The 16821-nt window shown below is 39.2% G+C and overlaps 3 protein-coding genes across 4 annotated transcripts; all 3 read right to left on the bottom strand.

The window, feature by feature from the left end:
* Positions 1 to 1133: 1133 nt before the first annotated feature.
* On the bottom strand, positions 1134 to 7555 carry actr8 (actin related protein 8). 2 transcript variants are annotated; one of them, XM_043233396.1, is made up of 13 exons: positions 7323 to 7554; positions 6817 to 6987; positions 6593 to 6703; positions 6373 to 6477; positions 5873 to 6046; positions 5693 to 5786; positions 4492 to 4624; positions 3933 to 4086; positions 3562 to 3657; positions 3330 to 3470; positions 2381 to 2642; positions 1915 to 2078; positions 1134 to 1612 (listed from the first exon to the last, which is right to left on the bottom strand). In XM_043233396.1, the coding sequence occupies exons 1-13, from the start codon at positions 7440 to 7442 to the stop codon at positions 1469 to 1471; spliced, it is 1869 nt and encodes a 622-aa protein (XP_043089331.1). In that variant the 5' UTR covers positions 7443 to 7554; the 3' UTR covers positions 1134 to 1468. The 2 variants fall into 2 exon arrangements, with proteins under 2 accessions (XP_043089331.1, XP_043089332.1); XM_043233397.1 differs by lacking the exon at positions 1134 to 1612 and having other exon boundaries at positions 1938 to 2078; positions 2358 to 2642; positions 7323 to 7555.
* Positions 7556 to 8692: 1137 nt separating this feature from the next.
* selenok (selenoprotein K) lies at positions 8693 to 10410 on the bottom strand. The gene is made up of 5 exons (XM_043233403.1): positions 10323 to 10410; positions 9805 to 9895; positions 9350 to 9427; positions 9166 to 9258; positions 8693 to 9071 (listed from the first exon to the last, which is right to left on the bottom strand). Exons 1-5 carry the CDS (start codon positions 10339 to 10341, stop codon positions 9068 to 9070), a joined length of 285 nt encoding a protein of 94 aa, XP_043089338.1. The 5' UTR covers positions 10342 to 10410; the 3' UTR covers positions 8693 to 9067.
* Positions 10411 to 13066: 2656 nt separating this feature from the next.
* On the bottom strand, positions 13067 to 15850 carry parapinopsina (parapinopsin a). Its single transcript, XM_043233406.1, has 4 exons — positions 15526 to 15850; positions 15019 to 15347; positions 13608 to 13850; positions 13067 to 13297 (listed from the first exon to the last, which is right to left on the bottom strand). Exons 1-4 carry the CDS (start codon positions 15848 to 15850, stop codon positions 13172 to 13174), a joined length of 1023 nt encoding a protein of 340 aa, XP_043089341.1. The 3' UTR covers positions 13067 to 13171.
* Positions 15851 to 16821: the final 971 nt, after the last annotated feature.

Below are 16821 nucleotides of genomic sequence, written 5' to 3'. Positions count from 1 at the left end.
AGGCTAAAGGTCAGGTGCCTAACCACAGCACTTCTGCAAACATGTGTCACCTTTGGATTCTGGATCTATTCAGCTCTTCTGAAGTGACTTGACAGTGTCAGTTTGGAGAAATTTACTTTCACAGTGCGTGCATAATTATTATGCAGTTTGATTTTTTCCCCTGAAACACATTTTACTAATTCTAAATCACATCAATCTTAATAACTACTATTACTTTTCTGCCCTTATAATACTGACTTATAAAAGCACTATAAAGTAATGCATAAGGATACTGCGTTATTCCCTAAAAAGTAACTCATTTACTTAATTGTTTATGGAAAGTTATGCTTTATGTTTTTTCAGCGTTACTTTTTCTAATCTACAATGGGCTTGCTTAATAGCTTTTAATATTAAAATGTTGTAATTTTGTCAAATGTAAGAGTAATTTTAGTTAGTAGTGTGGTTGAATTGGATCATCCAAAGTCAGCAGCAAGTTTAATGTAGAACTACAGCGCCATGATGTTTAGACAGCACACACAACACCTCTGCACCGGCTCCTGATGTCTCTCAGCGTGGGCAGAGGAAACCACCGGGGACTGGATATTTTCCAATATTTAAAATTAAAACGTTTTGCATCACTTATTGGAAAAAAGTCAACATTGATTACAGTATAATGTACTACCGTTAAGATCTTTCAGGTTACACATTTCATCAGTAGCAAAAAATGTCACGATTAGTTGTATGTGCCAGTGTGAAAACTATAGCAGATCTTTGCCTGTAATGGCATGAATGAAGCCAACAGAAACTGTACTATCCACAGAATAATGTAGCCATCATCTCCAATACCTTCACTGTCTCAGCTCTTCTTCAGTCAGTCACAAAGCACAGCCAGAAGTAGACAGTTAACTAAGTAGACGACTTAACTAACATTCCCACAAGAGAAGGCCGCTCTGCACCAAGTTGTGAAATTTTAAATGTTTTATTTTAATAGTTTTCAAATTTTCTAGAAAATTCTCTGTTTAGTTTTCAATAGTTTCATGAATATGTTTGTTAGTTTTAGTTTAGTTTATCAATAAAACGTGATTCATTGATTGATTGACTTTCCCAATGTGACATTTTTGGAGAAAATCGGTACATATTTTGGACACTGCATATTACATTACATGCATTTATTACATTATGAGATGCTACAAACCATAGTTGATCAGCCAGTCTGATTACAGGACTAGAAAAACAACTTTTAATAAGCACATTTTACATAAACATCACTTCTGTAAGAAACAAATTACATCAGATGTTACAGTGCATTTCTTCTGGTTCGAGTTGAGAAAATAGATTAAAAGGTTATGAAAAGTGACAGTTTTTTCATTATTATTACCGTCACAAACAAATTACTTGCAAGATCTTTTTTGAGATCATTGTACTTCCAGATCAAAGTCAAGAATAAGAACTGAAGCAGACTGAATCTGTGAAGGCATGGGCTCTGGGGTCACCAGACAAAGGCGGCCCGCTCTCGGAGCATGCGGACACCGAAGCGCTGCCACTCTCGCTGGTGAATCCAGAGCTCCTGGGTGGTGTCCAAACACGCCAGCACCGCTCCACCCTTCCACGCTATCACACGAGGGTCCATGTCCTGCACGGGAATATTCTGTTAACTATTATAGTGCAGCAAGACACTTTACACTACAGTTGGTGAGAAGTACGACTTATTCATACTTAAATTCGGATGCAAAATTTTCACTAGAAGCTTAGTAACCACTAGCTAGTAAGTCACAGTAGGTACAGTAAGAAACTTTTCTACGTAAGGATGCTATCATAACCATGAAGGCACTTCAGTCTCTATTTTCAAAGACACTTTCCTGCTTTTATCTAGTAAGGTCATCAATAGCTTCTTCTAAATTCTGCTCTCACATACATATCGGTTTTCTTACACACCTTTGGTCGTGTGATGACGTCGACGTTCTCCACCAGACAACGGAAAGACGGAGGCATCTTGTTGAGGATGCGATGCTGCAGAAACTCTTGCGCTCCGTGAAACAGCAACCCACCACCAACCACCAGAATACAGCTGTACATTTTACGCTTCGATTCATCGGAGGCTATGAAAATAAACCCATAAACACGTGCTGTAAGGCTTCAGTACCCCAGAGCACAAAATATGCCCAAAATATTATGATATTCAGATACCATAAAGATATTTTTATTTTTTTTCCTACCATAAATATAGAAATTATTACACCACAATTAGGCAATGTCCATAGTACAACCTAAGTTAGAAATGGCTGAAATTATACTATGTATTTTTTTTATAGCACGCCAGTTTTTAAGTTTTAATTAAGGGTGTACATTTGCCCCAAGTTTTAGGGCGATTCACCCACGTGTTGGTGAAGTCAGTGTTTACCACAGGAGTCAATGCTGTGTAAGATGGCTTTATCCACTCCAAGCGCTTTTCCCTCAAACTGAGTCATGGCTGTCTTCCTGGACAACAGAGCGGATGATGATTCTTCTGCTTCTGTCCCACCGACGAGGCACTCGGCTTGAGAGTGACCCAACTCCAGATCATGAGCGAGAGTACCCTTCTCTGATGGGTCGCACAAGCTGGATTCCCCCTCAAACCCAGCAGCCTTGGGGAATAATTTGCGATCTGTTGTGGCTTTAGAAGACTGCGTGAGAAAGAAACAGTGAGATTACACTCCTCCATTCCTCACCACTTCAGCCTGAACGGAAATGAAGCGAGATTGAGTTTGTTTCTTCATCAGATTTAGAGAGCCCAGTCAATTAGCTAACATCTGGACAACACAAAAGCTGTGTTTGTAAGAAGCCAAAATGTTTTTACCTTCAAACTGTCACTTCTGGATGCAACATGAGCCCATAATACAAGTCCATTCAAAACCTTTTGTTGCTCTTACGTTGCTTTGGTTACTATTATCCTTTTTTGCGAGTTGCTTTGGTTAAATGACTAAATGTACATGTAATCTATAATAATGCTTCCTCCAGTAAAAAAGTTCATCACCTGTTGGTTTCGGCTCGTGCACAGAGCAGATTTCTCTCCTGAGTCAGATGAGAGTGTGGATTAAGGACTTTATTTTAGACAGAAGCAACAGTTCTCTTTTTTTTTCTTCTCAAGATGTTAACCGATGAACTGAAATGCTGTGGATTACTTATGGATTATGATGATGTTTTTAATCAGACTCTCGTTCATTGCTGAGAAAGCTACGCAATGATGCGTTTCTCCAGATCGGATCAGATGAGCAGATTGTTGTGCAGTACTGATCACAGCGCAGCGCTGCACAAGAATCATGCTTCAGCTCCGTCCCGTGTAGATGCTAGGGGACTGTAGAGAGTCGCACCTGGTCTTGTTTGCTCTGCGTGGTCAGGAGGAAGTGCTCATCGTGCGGATCCTCTGCGTCTCCTTGAGAGCGATGCAGCAGAGATGTCATCTTCTGCCCCACTATGCCAAACGCAGCAGGGTAGAATAATGTCATGGGAGCCTATGAAACAAACAGAACAAGGATCGGAGATGTCAATCAGCAGACGTGATCTAAAGCACCGCTAATGCCACACAATCCAGTGCATCTCAACCTGGAGCTTCTCATCCCCTAATCGTAACTGATACAGCAGCACCGGGGAATCAGGGAAACACGTGCGAAACTCATGATCTTGTAGCCCAGAAATATCCTGCAAAAAAAAAAATAAAAAATCAATAATACATCAGATTACAAAGCATAATATGGATGTAATATAATATGATGTAAATACTCAGACATAATTATTTATATATTTATAAAAGAATCCATCTTTTTCCCCACTAATTACTGAACTTGTTTTGAAATCATTTCGTCTTGTGACTTGCAATTTGCTTTTAGGAGCTAAATGACACCTAGGCGTGAGCCATATGACTGCAACCTTATTTCACAGTATGAGAAACAGTATTTTTTTTTTCATTTGATCACCTGATCCAGATGGCAGAAAGACTCTTTGAGCTGCTGCAGTAACATACAGTCTAGTTTGTTGCCGAGCTGACAGTCTCTATAGGGAAAACCAGCTCTCTGCATGAGCCAGAAAAAACACCGTGTCACATCCGAGCCGCCGTACGCAAGACACAACCTGCAACAAAAACCAAACACACCTCAGAGCTCAAAGTATTCTTGATTGCGTTCACCTTCTCACTACCTCTGGTCTAGAAACAGCACCAGCTGTTGTTTTTGTGCAGCCTTGACTTTCCAGTCAAACAAAGATCCTTGGATCTCAGCAGATCTCTCTCATCTATTTTTCACCTTCTACCTGGAAAGAGACTCCCCGATCATCAGAGTCACGGGACCTTTGGAGTTCATCACTCTTCAAACCAAGAAGAACGTGAGAGCAAGTCCAAAGACCGCAACATTTAACTAAACATAGCTTTAGTACTAGTTGTAGACCCTGTTATAAATCATTTTTGTAATTTCTATACATTTCCCTTAATGAGCTGATTTGCTAAAGAGTATAATACGCCCTACAGTGTGTTCCTCTCACCTGGAGCTGCGGTGGGACACGCCGTCCTCCACACAGCACACGCTGGTCTTCTGGTCACCGACATCCACCACACACGCACTGCTCAGGCCGCTGCCAAAGGTCACGCACACCGACTCCTGATGCACAACAACAGCTACAGAAGATAGGCTGCGTTCACAATCTTACTGATCTTCTGACTTTTACACACAAAAACCACTGAAGTTCACTCCCATGTATCATAGAATGAGATGACTGACGGGACGAAGGCGAAGTTAACTCGCAGAGCCGTAGATCACTGACAAGCAAGCCCCCATGAGTCAGCAGTGAGGCTGAACACGGCCTCGAGTAGCTCGTCGGTGATCTACGATCTCTGGCGCTCCATTAGAAAGCAGGTGATGGAGAGGTGTTATTAGTAATTAATGCCTTTTTCTGCATGACATTATTTTAGATCCTTCAATCGTACCCCATTCCTAAACTTAACCACTACCTTACTAATTATTAATTAGCAGGAAATTAAAAGTTTCAATAGAAACATTCAATTCAGCAATTACAATTTAACCAAAACAAGATAATTAATAAGTACAGCATGGCAACAACTTAAAAAGACAATGACATTAATTAGGTCATAAACAAAAATTCTTAATATGTAGTCAAAAAAAAATATATATATATATATATATATATATATATATATATATATATATATATATATATATATATATATATATATTTTTTTTTTTTTTTTTTTTTTTTTTTTTTTTTTTTTTCCAAGTCCTCACATCACCTGTCTTTTGTTAATAAAAGTTCTATTTAATATATGCAAGTTTGTACTATTTTTGCTCTTTTTTGTTAAGAATAATAAGGATCCCATCATTATCAAACTTTTGATTTGATCAAGATATAAAAATCTAATCTTAAAGATCAAAATAAGCTCTGCATATCCAAGCGTCTCTGACAAATATCTTTTCTTGTAAAATATGCAGTGCTGAATGAGCCCTAAAATGAACTAGCACTGACTACACTAAACCAGAATGCTTCCTGAAGTCTAGTCCAGCTCCCTAACTTTCAGAAGCTCTGGTCTAATCAACAGGCATCACACAACTGTGGGCATGAAGAGCTTTACATTTTATCCTTTAGCAATTTCTGTAAGCAACAGAAAATCCCTTAAAAAATGGTCAGGAATATGATGGATGAATGGATGAAAATGGTTTTAGTGACATACCTGAGAAACCCATTTTAACCAGCAGCATATTGACAACTTCCTTCACATGCTGCCTGTTATAGATGTCAGGGATCAGAAGAATGCATCTGTAATACTATAAACGAAACAAAGTCATTAAATCATTCAATCCCACGTGCCAGTGAAATAAACCAGATCGCTGAGGTGAAGCCTGTTCTTCACCTTTAGATCCTTCAGCGGGATCTCTAGAAGTTTCTGTACAGCGTGAGACCAGATGATCTCCAGGTGCGCCAGCGCAGCCGAGAGAGAGCCGCCCGGCCCCCTGTGGACGTTCAGATGACCCCTGCTGACGGGCCAGTGGACGCTGTAGCAGTCTGTAGGGTTCACATACAGCGCCTGACCACCAGAGACAGAGAGAGGAGCTTGCTGAGCACTGACCAGAGATTACACAGGAATCATACACGCTCTGCGTATGGACGGAAGCACAGCTGTCATCATAAACACTTTCAGTACTAAATAACAGATGGATGAAAATCTTTAAATGGCTGACTACATTTTTCAGTACATCTAATAATAAGCTTTTTAGATAATACAGATAAAATGGTGCTTATTTGGTGTCATTTTACGGTTGTATAGTTTAATCATTTACAAACATAACTTGTGAGAAAGCAAGAGTTTTGATTATCTTCTGCACGTCTCTGATTTTGCTGACTAGGTCTCACCTCTTCTCCGACCAGATATTCAGGATGATGTGATGTATTCGTCCAGCTCACTTTAGAGTTTGGGTCTAGCACAGCGGGACGTATTTGTCTGTTGTATAATCTGGCCTGCAAACACACACACACACACACACACACACACACACACACACACACACTCACAATTCACAAGCGTTCGCAGTCTCTTTATTCACGATGCCGATACATGTTCTGAATGAAGTACCTGCTCCGCAGACACTGGGGTTCTTCTCACACCATTGGACATTTTCTTGGACCAGATGACCTGGTCGACCATTTTTAGCCCGTTTTGTCTCTGTTCATTACTGTCTGCCAACTACAGCGTCAGTGATCCAACAGACGAGGGAAAACATACAGTTCAGAAGCCGATCCATTTCATGACTATACACTTTCAGCACTACACAACGGAGAAGAGGTGAAGGTACTTGCATTCAGTCCTTCTCGTAGGAGGCACTGGTCCTCGTGGCGGCGCTGGCCGGCCTGCTTGTTCCTGCGGGCCACGACGTGAGGAACAGTGATGGGCAGGGTGTCTGTAGCCCGGCCCATCCGCAGGGTTTTTGATCCGGGATGAATCACCACAATGAAGTTGGCTTGAATTTGCTGAAAGCCACAATCAACGTTTCAGAAGAAAAAAACGAACAAAGCAAAAAACATGCCTGCGTGTGTGCCTTTGAGTCTATTGATTGCATTTTCGATTTTACTGATGACAGCTCATTAGTGAACAGGACGTTTTCCAGTAGTAAGATCTATTTCCAAAAAAAGGGTTTCAGTAATAAGTAGTCAGCAATTTATCCAAAACCAAACACATGTGCACATATACATAAATGAGGCGTGTTTTCATACATAGGAAATGCAAAACAGTTATCACCATTCTTAAATACTCTACATGTACTTGTCTTTGTTACTGATGTGTTTATGAATGCTGTACTAGTGACCTCCTGTAAAGGCTCAGGCACAGCAGCGGGGACTATGGGTCTCTTCACCCCGCGCTGCTCTTTCTCTCGGTCCTTCTCTCTGTCTCGTCCATTCTCCGCATCTCTGTCTGTTTGGGTCATGGCGATGAAGAGGCTGAACTAAAAGAACTGATATCACATTTATCAACACACCGCTTTACGCACGAGACTGTTTATACTAACTAGTTCTCTTGGTCTAATCCGGGTGTCAGACCACTTTTAGGTACAATCCCGCCACCTACAGGCCTGGAGGATAAAACAGCCTCCGTCTCTTTAATGCTGTAAAAATTGAATTTGACCATATTTGAACATAATATGTGCTAACTCTAGAAATATAGGTCTTTCTTAATCATCACAATTAATCGTGGTAATTTTAGTCAGATGAGTTGCGGAGGATCAGCACACAGTTGGAAATGATTGATAAGCTACTGTATTTTTAGTGGACAAACAGGTGGCTTTGTTGTTTAAAAGATGCTCGGTTCATCACAAGCATTACTTTATCTAAAGCACTGATAAAATGTTTTTTTTAAAGACTATTTTATAATCAAGCCTAGTCCGTGTGACAACAGATATTACAAATCCAATAAAAGTGTATCCTATTCTGTGTACGGGATTTAGATTCAGTTCTTAACACTTTAAGCCCTTATAACTCGATGGTACGAGCCACATAGAGCTATCGAATATTAAATGCTCGGGGCTGTACATCTGTTCAGTGGATATACGGGAGCACTTTTAAGGAGTAAGATTAATATTTTATTTAAAAAAACTAAAAATGGGTAATTCGGAATGGTTCTTTCTTCTTAGTAATTCGTGAATTTAGCTTAGAAAAGAAAGGGAGAACCGGGGCGAAAGTAACGGACTATATTTGCATTTTAAGCTATGACAGAACATTCAGCACGCGACCCTTGACCCTTGACTTCACGTCCTCACGCACTTCTCCAGCGCTGTAAGTAAAGGATTGAAGCGGGTTTTTTTTTTTTTCTAATTACAATTTGTGTTTCTCATTTCGACATATTTAGTGCCGCAACACATCCAAGCTTGTCAGTCTTTCAGTATATAAAAGTAAATCGAGTTTAAATGTTAGGAGGTCCTGTATCGTTTACAGCCTGCTGTTGAAAAAAAGTGGTTTATAAAGTGGACCGACAGTGTCGATAAAAATATATTACAAGCCATTTAGGTTTGTTAAACATCTGATAACATTGTAAATGCCATTCAACATGAAAATTGAAATTTTTTTATTTTTTGCAAAGATGACGTAAATATTCATAGATTCACAGAGAACTATAAAAATAAAAATCGCTGGATTTACTTGACTTTTAGAAACCCTGATACAACAGACACGAGTCTGGACAGAACATTATAACTTACTTTATTGATGCAAAGTGTTCATACAACACCCAATACAACATTACTTTTGGAAGATATTACAAAAAAAAAAAAAGAGAAGTTATGTAACATGTATTTGTGTGTGTGTGTGTGTGTGTGTGTGTGTGTGTTGGCTCTTTAATGATGGTGGCTGGGGTTTGGCTGCCATGATCAGTCACTCTGGCCCCTCAGACAAGGAATTCCCAGAGTAACGTCAAATAACTGCGCTAAGAGCAGAGGCAGCCGTGGGAAGAGGAGTGTGACGTACTGAGTGTGTGTCTGCGCCGGAGCCCTATCTGAGCAGCATGCAGCCTAAGAGCAGCGCGTCACACCCCTGCGCGCCTGCATCTGGGTGCAGGCGTTTACCTGCAAAAGACAGACAGACAGACAGACAGACGGTTTTTACTCTTTTTAGTGCGTTTTTGTCAGGTTGCTCTTCAGGTTCTTCGTTCTCACTAACCTTCCTCATCCTCCTCCACCCATAGGAGGAGGGGTGGGACCGGCGCCGTGGTTTATTCTGCCCATCCGTCTGCGCCCAGGGAATCCAGGAGGACTGCAAGAACATCACAGAGTAAACACAGAGAACAGCATCGCGTCGTGACTACAAGCGCAGTGGTCTCTGCCGATGTAGGGTTTAGACGTACCCTCGGCCATCGCTGAAGCGAGACGATGAGCTGTTGTGTCCATCTTTGGACAGGTCTGGCTGAACAAGAGTCTGGAAGCTGTGGAGAGATTGCGGGTACATCATCACTAGCACACGTGCTCCTGGTGATCTGAGCAGACCTCTAACACTAAAGGTTAAAGCTGAGAGTGTGTCGTCACTTCTTGTAGATCCCTACTTTGAGGCCTTGCAAGCATGCATGCGAGATAGGCTGTTTAGTTCATTTTAGCTGCACGATTTTCAGCTCGTTAGGATTTTTCTTTTTGCAAATAACAAAAAAAAGCATAATAAAAACTTGACATGTTGTGGAAAATATAATATTTTCGACCTATAAATAAAGTGAGATCAGTGAGCATGTTAGCGAGGTAAATAAAAACTGAAACTAACCTTACCCTCCCAGCTGGCCAGAGAAAACACAGGCAAACAAAATCAACTTACAACAAGCCGATGAACTCGACGGCTCCCCAGAAGAGGTCGCTGAGGAAGGACAGGCTCCAGGGAGACCGGGTCCTGCTGTCCAGAACCTGACCTGAGGAGACAGCACAGGCCACTTATACTCCACAAGATCATATTCACGACACTGCGCTTATTATGAATATTTAATACATCGCGTGACTCGTGAATATGTAAAGCGACAGAAAGAACGTCAGCTTGATTTAATTAATATTCAGAAGGAGCTGTGTATTCACCCTTATAGGACTCGTAACGTCCCAACACGGATATAAACGTTGTAACACAAACATACAGACGATTCATAGAAACATTAGTGTCATATCAATAAATGTCTGTGAGGCAGAGAGTGACAGACAGCACCGAGTAAGTTACTGGATGTATTAGCTCTTTGCGGCTAAATTACTTATTACGTATGACTATTCATTTTATATGAACGATGGTGCGATTTTTCATCAGAAATAACATTATTTTTCCCAACAAAACGAGTTGTTTTTAGCACTTACCATTTGATACGTAAACCATCGTCACTGTTGTTTAACCGGAAACTGAGCTTTTTTCCGGTCCTGCGCACTGGCGTCGATGTTTGGCGGGGACGTTATTAAGGAAGTGAAACTCATTAATCAAACAATTCGAGCCAAAACATCATACTTAACAAACAAATAAATAATGTTATTTTCAACCATACCTCCTGATGCTTACATAAGGCTCCTGTGAATTTCATACTATTAACAAATACACTATGTAAATAAATACTAGTTTGTTTGTTTTTTAAACCATACTATAGTAGAGAGAATTATACCGTAGCCTATACTATGGTATTTAAAACATTTTGTTAATGAATGCTACTGTAGCCTACTATTAATTGTAGTGAACTGATAAACTGTAAAATAAAAATGACTTTTTACTATGGTAAATTGTAGTGTATTGTAGTATAATATACTCTATAGTTGAAAAAAAAAAATAAAACTACAGTATTAGGTAAAGAAAATTGTTTATATTTGCTTACTATAGTTATTATATTACCACATAAACTATAACATTATCCCAACAAATTATAATAATTAAAATAATTATTGAAGAACTTTACTATATAGATCAAAAACAAGTATTTGGAATATTTTTTTTTTCATGTGGGCAAGAAGAAATGTCTGCAATTCTTATGATTTTAAAGGTAAGCGTAGACCGTCCGAACAAAAATAAAATCCCATTATGGTCTAAATGTATAGACGTCTTTTCAAAAAAATCCTTTCATTGCTTAACAGTTACCAATGAGGAAGAAATAAGAGTTCAAGAAACAACAGAGTGAAGCCTGTGCGGTGGTGAGACATCTGCAGGACATATCTGCACCTGATGTAGGACATGAAAATGAAAAAAAGAAGAAAAAACAGTCAAACCACATCTCTGAGGTATTTCCCTGCTGACCTAAATCATTGCGTTCAGAGGCAAAGAAACAGGAACTGAACTAACAATGTGTTGCATTAGATTATCAATTTTGAGATACGTGTATGTATTCTGGACCTGTAGCCTATATATGTTTTATTAAGCTAAACATGATTTAGGAGGACACTTATAAACCATTTGGTCTTCATAAATTTGGTCTTCATAAATTTGGTCTTCAGCCCAGGCAATCCTCTTCCATCACTCCACGGTCCAGTTCTGAGGATTATGTAAAGATTGTAGGTGTTTTCTGACAGGTCTGCAGTGTGACCAGCATCATGTTTCTCAGTGATGTTACAGTAGCTCTTCTGTGTGATGGTGCCAATCAATGTGAAAAAACATGTTCCTAGGCTGTGTCAGCATGCTGATGGTAGCATCTGCTGGTCGAATTTGGTACTGTACATTTATTTCTTAATTTTTTATGTTAAAGGGGTCATACAATGTTGTTAAAAAGAATATTATTTTGTGTTTTTTTGTGTAATGCAATGTTGTTTATGATGTTTTTCACATACTGTACATTATTGTTTCTCCTCTAAGCCTTCCTAAAGCGTGAAATGTTACGTCCCTTACCGCAACGTGATGCTGTGTCCTGGCACTATGACACAAAAACCACAAAAGCCATTAAAATGAGTCATTTGTTGCACGTGGGGCCATAATTACTTAATGATGACAGTTTTTTTACGTGTTGGGTTACATCACACCTCCTAAAAATAACACTATGTCTGTATTTGTGATTGGAGAAAAGACAAACAACAAGCACTACCCTTCACTGATCAAAACTTACATTTGAATAGTAAGTAGCAGATTCTTTTAATAAGAAAACACAACTTATTTAAAGGTTGTGAGTCAGAAGAAACTGTTCTTGCAGAGTAACAATTGCTTCGCATTATAGTTCACAGCCAGCATAGACTGCTCTGTCAGCTTCAGGAATCAGTCCTCAGTAAATGTGATGAACACACTCTAATATTTGTGTTCAACTCTTCTGAACGGTGTTATAAACACAACTTAACACTGGTTTCTGTCGTGTCCTCTTTTGGAAGAACAAACTAAATAGATTCAGTTTCACAAGGAAACGCTGCGTCTCCAGAACATGGCGCCCGCAGCAACACTACACACAGAATAATAGCTCCGCCTTCTCTCTATCTGTAAACATCTAGGAGTTTTGAAAATAAACCCACTCTGTGACTCAGAAAAGTGGGGCGTGTTTAAACCAGACGTTTTAAGGGGGTGTGGAAAAGTCGTAACTTTTATAAAGAATATCTCTTTGGTTTTGAGACTTTAGTCTTTGCAGCTTTAGGTCTTATCTATGCACTAACAGCTCGTGACACCACCAAAGAGAAAGGAAAACTTGAAATCACGTCATATGACCCCTTGAAATGTTGCTTTTTTATATGTTAAAGGCTGACTCCACTCCAAAATGAAAATTTCGTTATTAATCATGTAGTTCCAAAACTTTGTTAATCACAGTTTTGAATGAAAAGTTAATATACTTCCCTTGTGATTCAGGCCTTCTATGTCAAGAATAAAAAAGCTAATTCCTGACATGTGTCTCTGTAGCTGAGCAGAGAATTAATCAGTCCATCATCTAAAGATGAAGCTAATAAGCAAGTCTCCTTTTAATCAGCTAAATGCACAGATCCTCACAAAGCTTAACATATGGTGGAGGGAAATTCGGGAATATTATCTATAATATGATTACGCAGCATTCTAATTGGATTAGCACATTCATTTAACTTTAATTTATCTTAATGCAGCATACAACCGATTTGAATAATGAGATTTTTGCTCATCAAAAGAGAGAGAAAATAAAAAACAGACACCAGCATGCCAGTGAAAGTACATTTTTAGTGAAAACATTCAGGGAAACAATACTTTATTAGTTAAAAGGGGCTCATCCTTCATACATGTGTAGTGTTCATGAAGGAGAGACTTTGCTGCTCCTGCTGACAGATGATATTGCGGTCTCTTCTTCTGATTCTGCTGGCTCTGTGGCCCATGGGTTTCTTCCACAGAGTAGGAACGGCACGGCATACTCTCTGAACTGATACAGAAAAAGTGTTTCGGGTCATATCAAACATTCATTGATCACATTTGAAGGTTTACTGCAACACTGAGCATGGTTTGGATGAATCCTCAATGACTGTTATGGCGAATAATGTTATTGATTTTTAAAAATCTTAATTAGGATTTGTATGTTTTACACAAATATTTGTTATTAATAATCATGAAACCCTGCTAAATGTTTTAGACACAAGTGTGTATTGGTGTTGGTCATCTATGCAAAATAGGCAATGTTTTGTTTCCCTAAAACCTGGACTGGAAATCCACCATTTTAGAAAATACAGACTCACCTGTCTGTTCATGAATATGTATATTATGGGGTTGAAAACTGTGCTGCTTTTGGCCAGATACATGGGAATGGTGGCGATCACTGGGTCGATGTAAAGGTTGGGGTCTAAGATCACAGACAGGGCAAATGCGGCATAGGGCAGCCAGGTGAGAAGGAAGGCCATCACCATGACAACCACCATACAGGCCACCTGGGTCTCTGCCCTGGCAGTGCTTCCTCCCTCTGACATTTTCAGTTTGGTCACCTGCAGGTAAAACAAACACGCCAACCTCCTGAGTCCAAAGACAAAACGGTTAAAAATCTAAAGTTTACTTAGAGACTGAAGTTTCAAAATATTTCAAATAAAAATGAAACTACAAATAATCTTTATCCATCATTTTGATTTAATAGGCTGGACATTTTCATCACTTTACAGTTTTCAGAAGTCAGGAGAATAGTGTTATGTATTAATGTGGCATGATATAACAACAATATCTACAGAAGAGCTCTTTTCAACCCGCTGCATTACTTTCTTCCTAATTATTTTTTATCTTAATTCTAATCTTAATTTGTAGTCTGCTCTCCCAATTTAATTGACAACATAAGCCATGAACAATTGCCTAGAATTGCATAAGAATCTTTAATCTCTGTTTCTAACCTTGTTTGGATGCTGTAGAATGTAATCATTATAAAATATAGACATATATTACTATAATTCATTTTATATAATTTTACATTTATTTTATTTAACATGTCTAGGCATAGGAAAAAGGTGCATACTATTTTGTAATATATCTGACATTATTCTGGTACATTATTGCTGTTACAAGCAACAGCATGTGCTGCATATCATTTGTGAACATGGACCATAAAACCAGTCATAAGGGTACATTTTTGACTTCAGCTAAACTCTAAAAGACTCTGGCCTTCTCAGAGAGTAGTTTGACATTTCCTGGAAAATGCAGGTAATGTGTTCAGCATACTGAATATACTTAAGATGAGAAAATATTGAGAATAATAAAAAATGGCTTTTGACTCTATTGTGATATTCCTGTCCCATTTGTAAGGCAAATACTATAAAATCATGATACGTCCCACTTTAGTTTAGGGACAAGTTCTCACTATTAATTATGACATTTACTTCAATAAACTCCTAATTACTGTTCGGTGTTAGTTAGTAAGGTATATAGGGTTGGATTAACATACAGAAAAAGACATTAATATGTGCTTTATAAGTACTAATAAACAGCCAAGACGCTAGCAATATGCATGCTAATAAGAAATTCATTAATAGTGAAAATTAGAAAATAGAAATGATCCCTAATCCCACAAAGTCACAATTTCAGACAGAGGCAAATACAAGTATGGAAAATGAGAAATAATTCCTCTGCTACCGCTCTATCAGGGCCTTAGTCATTTCCTGAATTTCCTACCTGCCGTAGGGTCCACAGGAGGCGAGTGTAGGAGATGACAATGACAGAGAAAGGCAGTGCAAAGCACAGAAGAAAGTAGCACATGATGTAGGAGACGTTGGCCAAATTTCGGCTGTACCAGTCTGGTGCACAAGATGTCTGCACACCCTCCAGCTCATAGCTACCCCATCCAAAAAGCGGTGGAGTATTCCATAGGAACGACCAGACCCAGGAGATGACAACTCCTGCAACCGCATGTTTCATCTGGAAGGTGACTGAACCCACTGGCCTGCAGACCACCACGCATCGTTCAACTGCAATTATTGCAACTGAGCACAGACCAGCGATACCTGTTTTTAAGACAAAAATGGATTGCAGATATATTCTGATCACGGACAAAGATAGCAGGGAAAAACTAAATAAATAAATGCAAATGTCAATAATAATATGCATCTACCTAATATTATCATCTATAATTTTCATTCATGGTCAATCAAATTGAATAGACATAGATAAATAGATACTCACCAAAGAAGGCCACAGCAAAACCTTCTAGCACACATCCCACCCTGCCCAAGCTGAAGTACCCCATTGCATTGGTCACCATGGTTGGCAACCCACCAAATGTTGCACAACCAAGATCAGCCACAGCTAGGTTGACCAGGGCGAAGTTCAGCGGCTGTCGTAGCTGCCTGTGCTTCAGTGTCACCACAATTACAGTCATATTCAATATGATGCCAAAAACCGAAAAGAAACCAATAATAACTGACAGAATAGTGTAGCCCATCCTTGGCATGATGGTATCATTCACTGCACTGTTTGGAATAGCACTTTCTGATGCAATAATCGCCATCTTACTTGGCTCTATTTTGAACTGAACTTCATACAAGTAGAGAACACTGGCATAGAAACTGTTAGCATTAGCCAGAGATGTCACAATTCTCTGACTGAGGAGGGTTGCAAAGGATCTTCTGTCCTTTTTATGTCTGAATATGGCCTGCTGGCTTACAGGGAAAATCCTTAGATCCGGATTGTGAATGGAATAATTCTGTCAGATTATGTTCCTGGAGATCTATGATGGCACTCATCTTGATTGCAGAATCAAACCATCTTCCTGCCTTCTTGACTGATGAGGTCACAGTTAAAGACATTTCACCAAAGTTCATTTCCTAGTATTAAGAGCCTTGCATTAGAAAAAAGCAATGTAATCTTTCTTTCATATAATTCAAATCAATGGGTAAACTACACCCATGTAAAGGCCTGTGCATAATGATATGATAACCAAAGGACAGAAGCTAGGTCATACAGAGCACATGGGGAATGAAAGCACACAAAACAGTCAAGAGATGTGACAGTTCGCCCCGCTCTCAGAAGGGCAGGATGGAGGGGGAATATGGAGAATATTGGTGAATATCTGTGGTAAAAACACAGAGTGAGTGGTCTGGATAGGCACGTAAGCTCAATAAAGTCCAGAGTATGAGCCTCCAGCGAGCGATCTCCCTGCTCCAGGCAGAGAAGTTTGACGGGGGGTGGTCCATAAGGAAAAAAACAGGGAGAACACAACTTATATGGGGAAGGAAATCAAAGATAATAAGACAGACACACCTGAACAGAATGAACTAATTGGACAGCAGACAAAAACTTATTACAAAATTATCACAAAAACCAGCGTTCATGCCACTCACATATTACTGTACCCCAGTTTGTGCTGAATACACTATAATCAGATTATTAATATGTTTGAAGATACTAAAAAACACAAATGTGAAAATTTCTTACATCATACTGTTACATCTTACATCATACATCAAACCATTTATCATA

This window comes from Puntigrus tetrazona, unplaced genomic scaffold, assembly GCF_018831695.1.
Source record: "Puntigrus tetrazona isolate hp1 unplaced genomic scaffold, ASM1883169v1 S000000798, whole genome shotgun sequence".
Classification (NCBI taxonomy): Eukaryota; Metazoa; Chordata; class Actinopteri; order Cypriniformes; family Cyprinidae; genus Puntigrus; species Puntigrus tetrazona.
The sequence above is the reverse complement of the archived record's forward strand: the minus strand, read 5'-3'. Positions and strand labels throughout refer to the sequence as shown.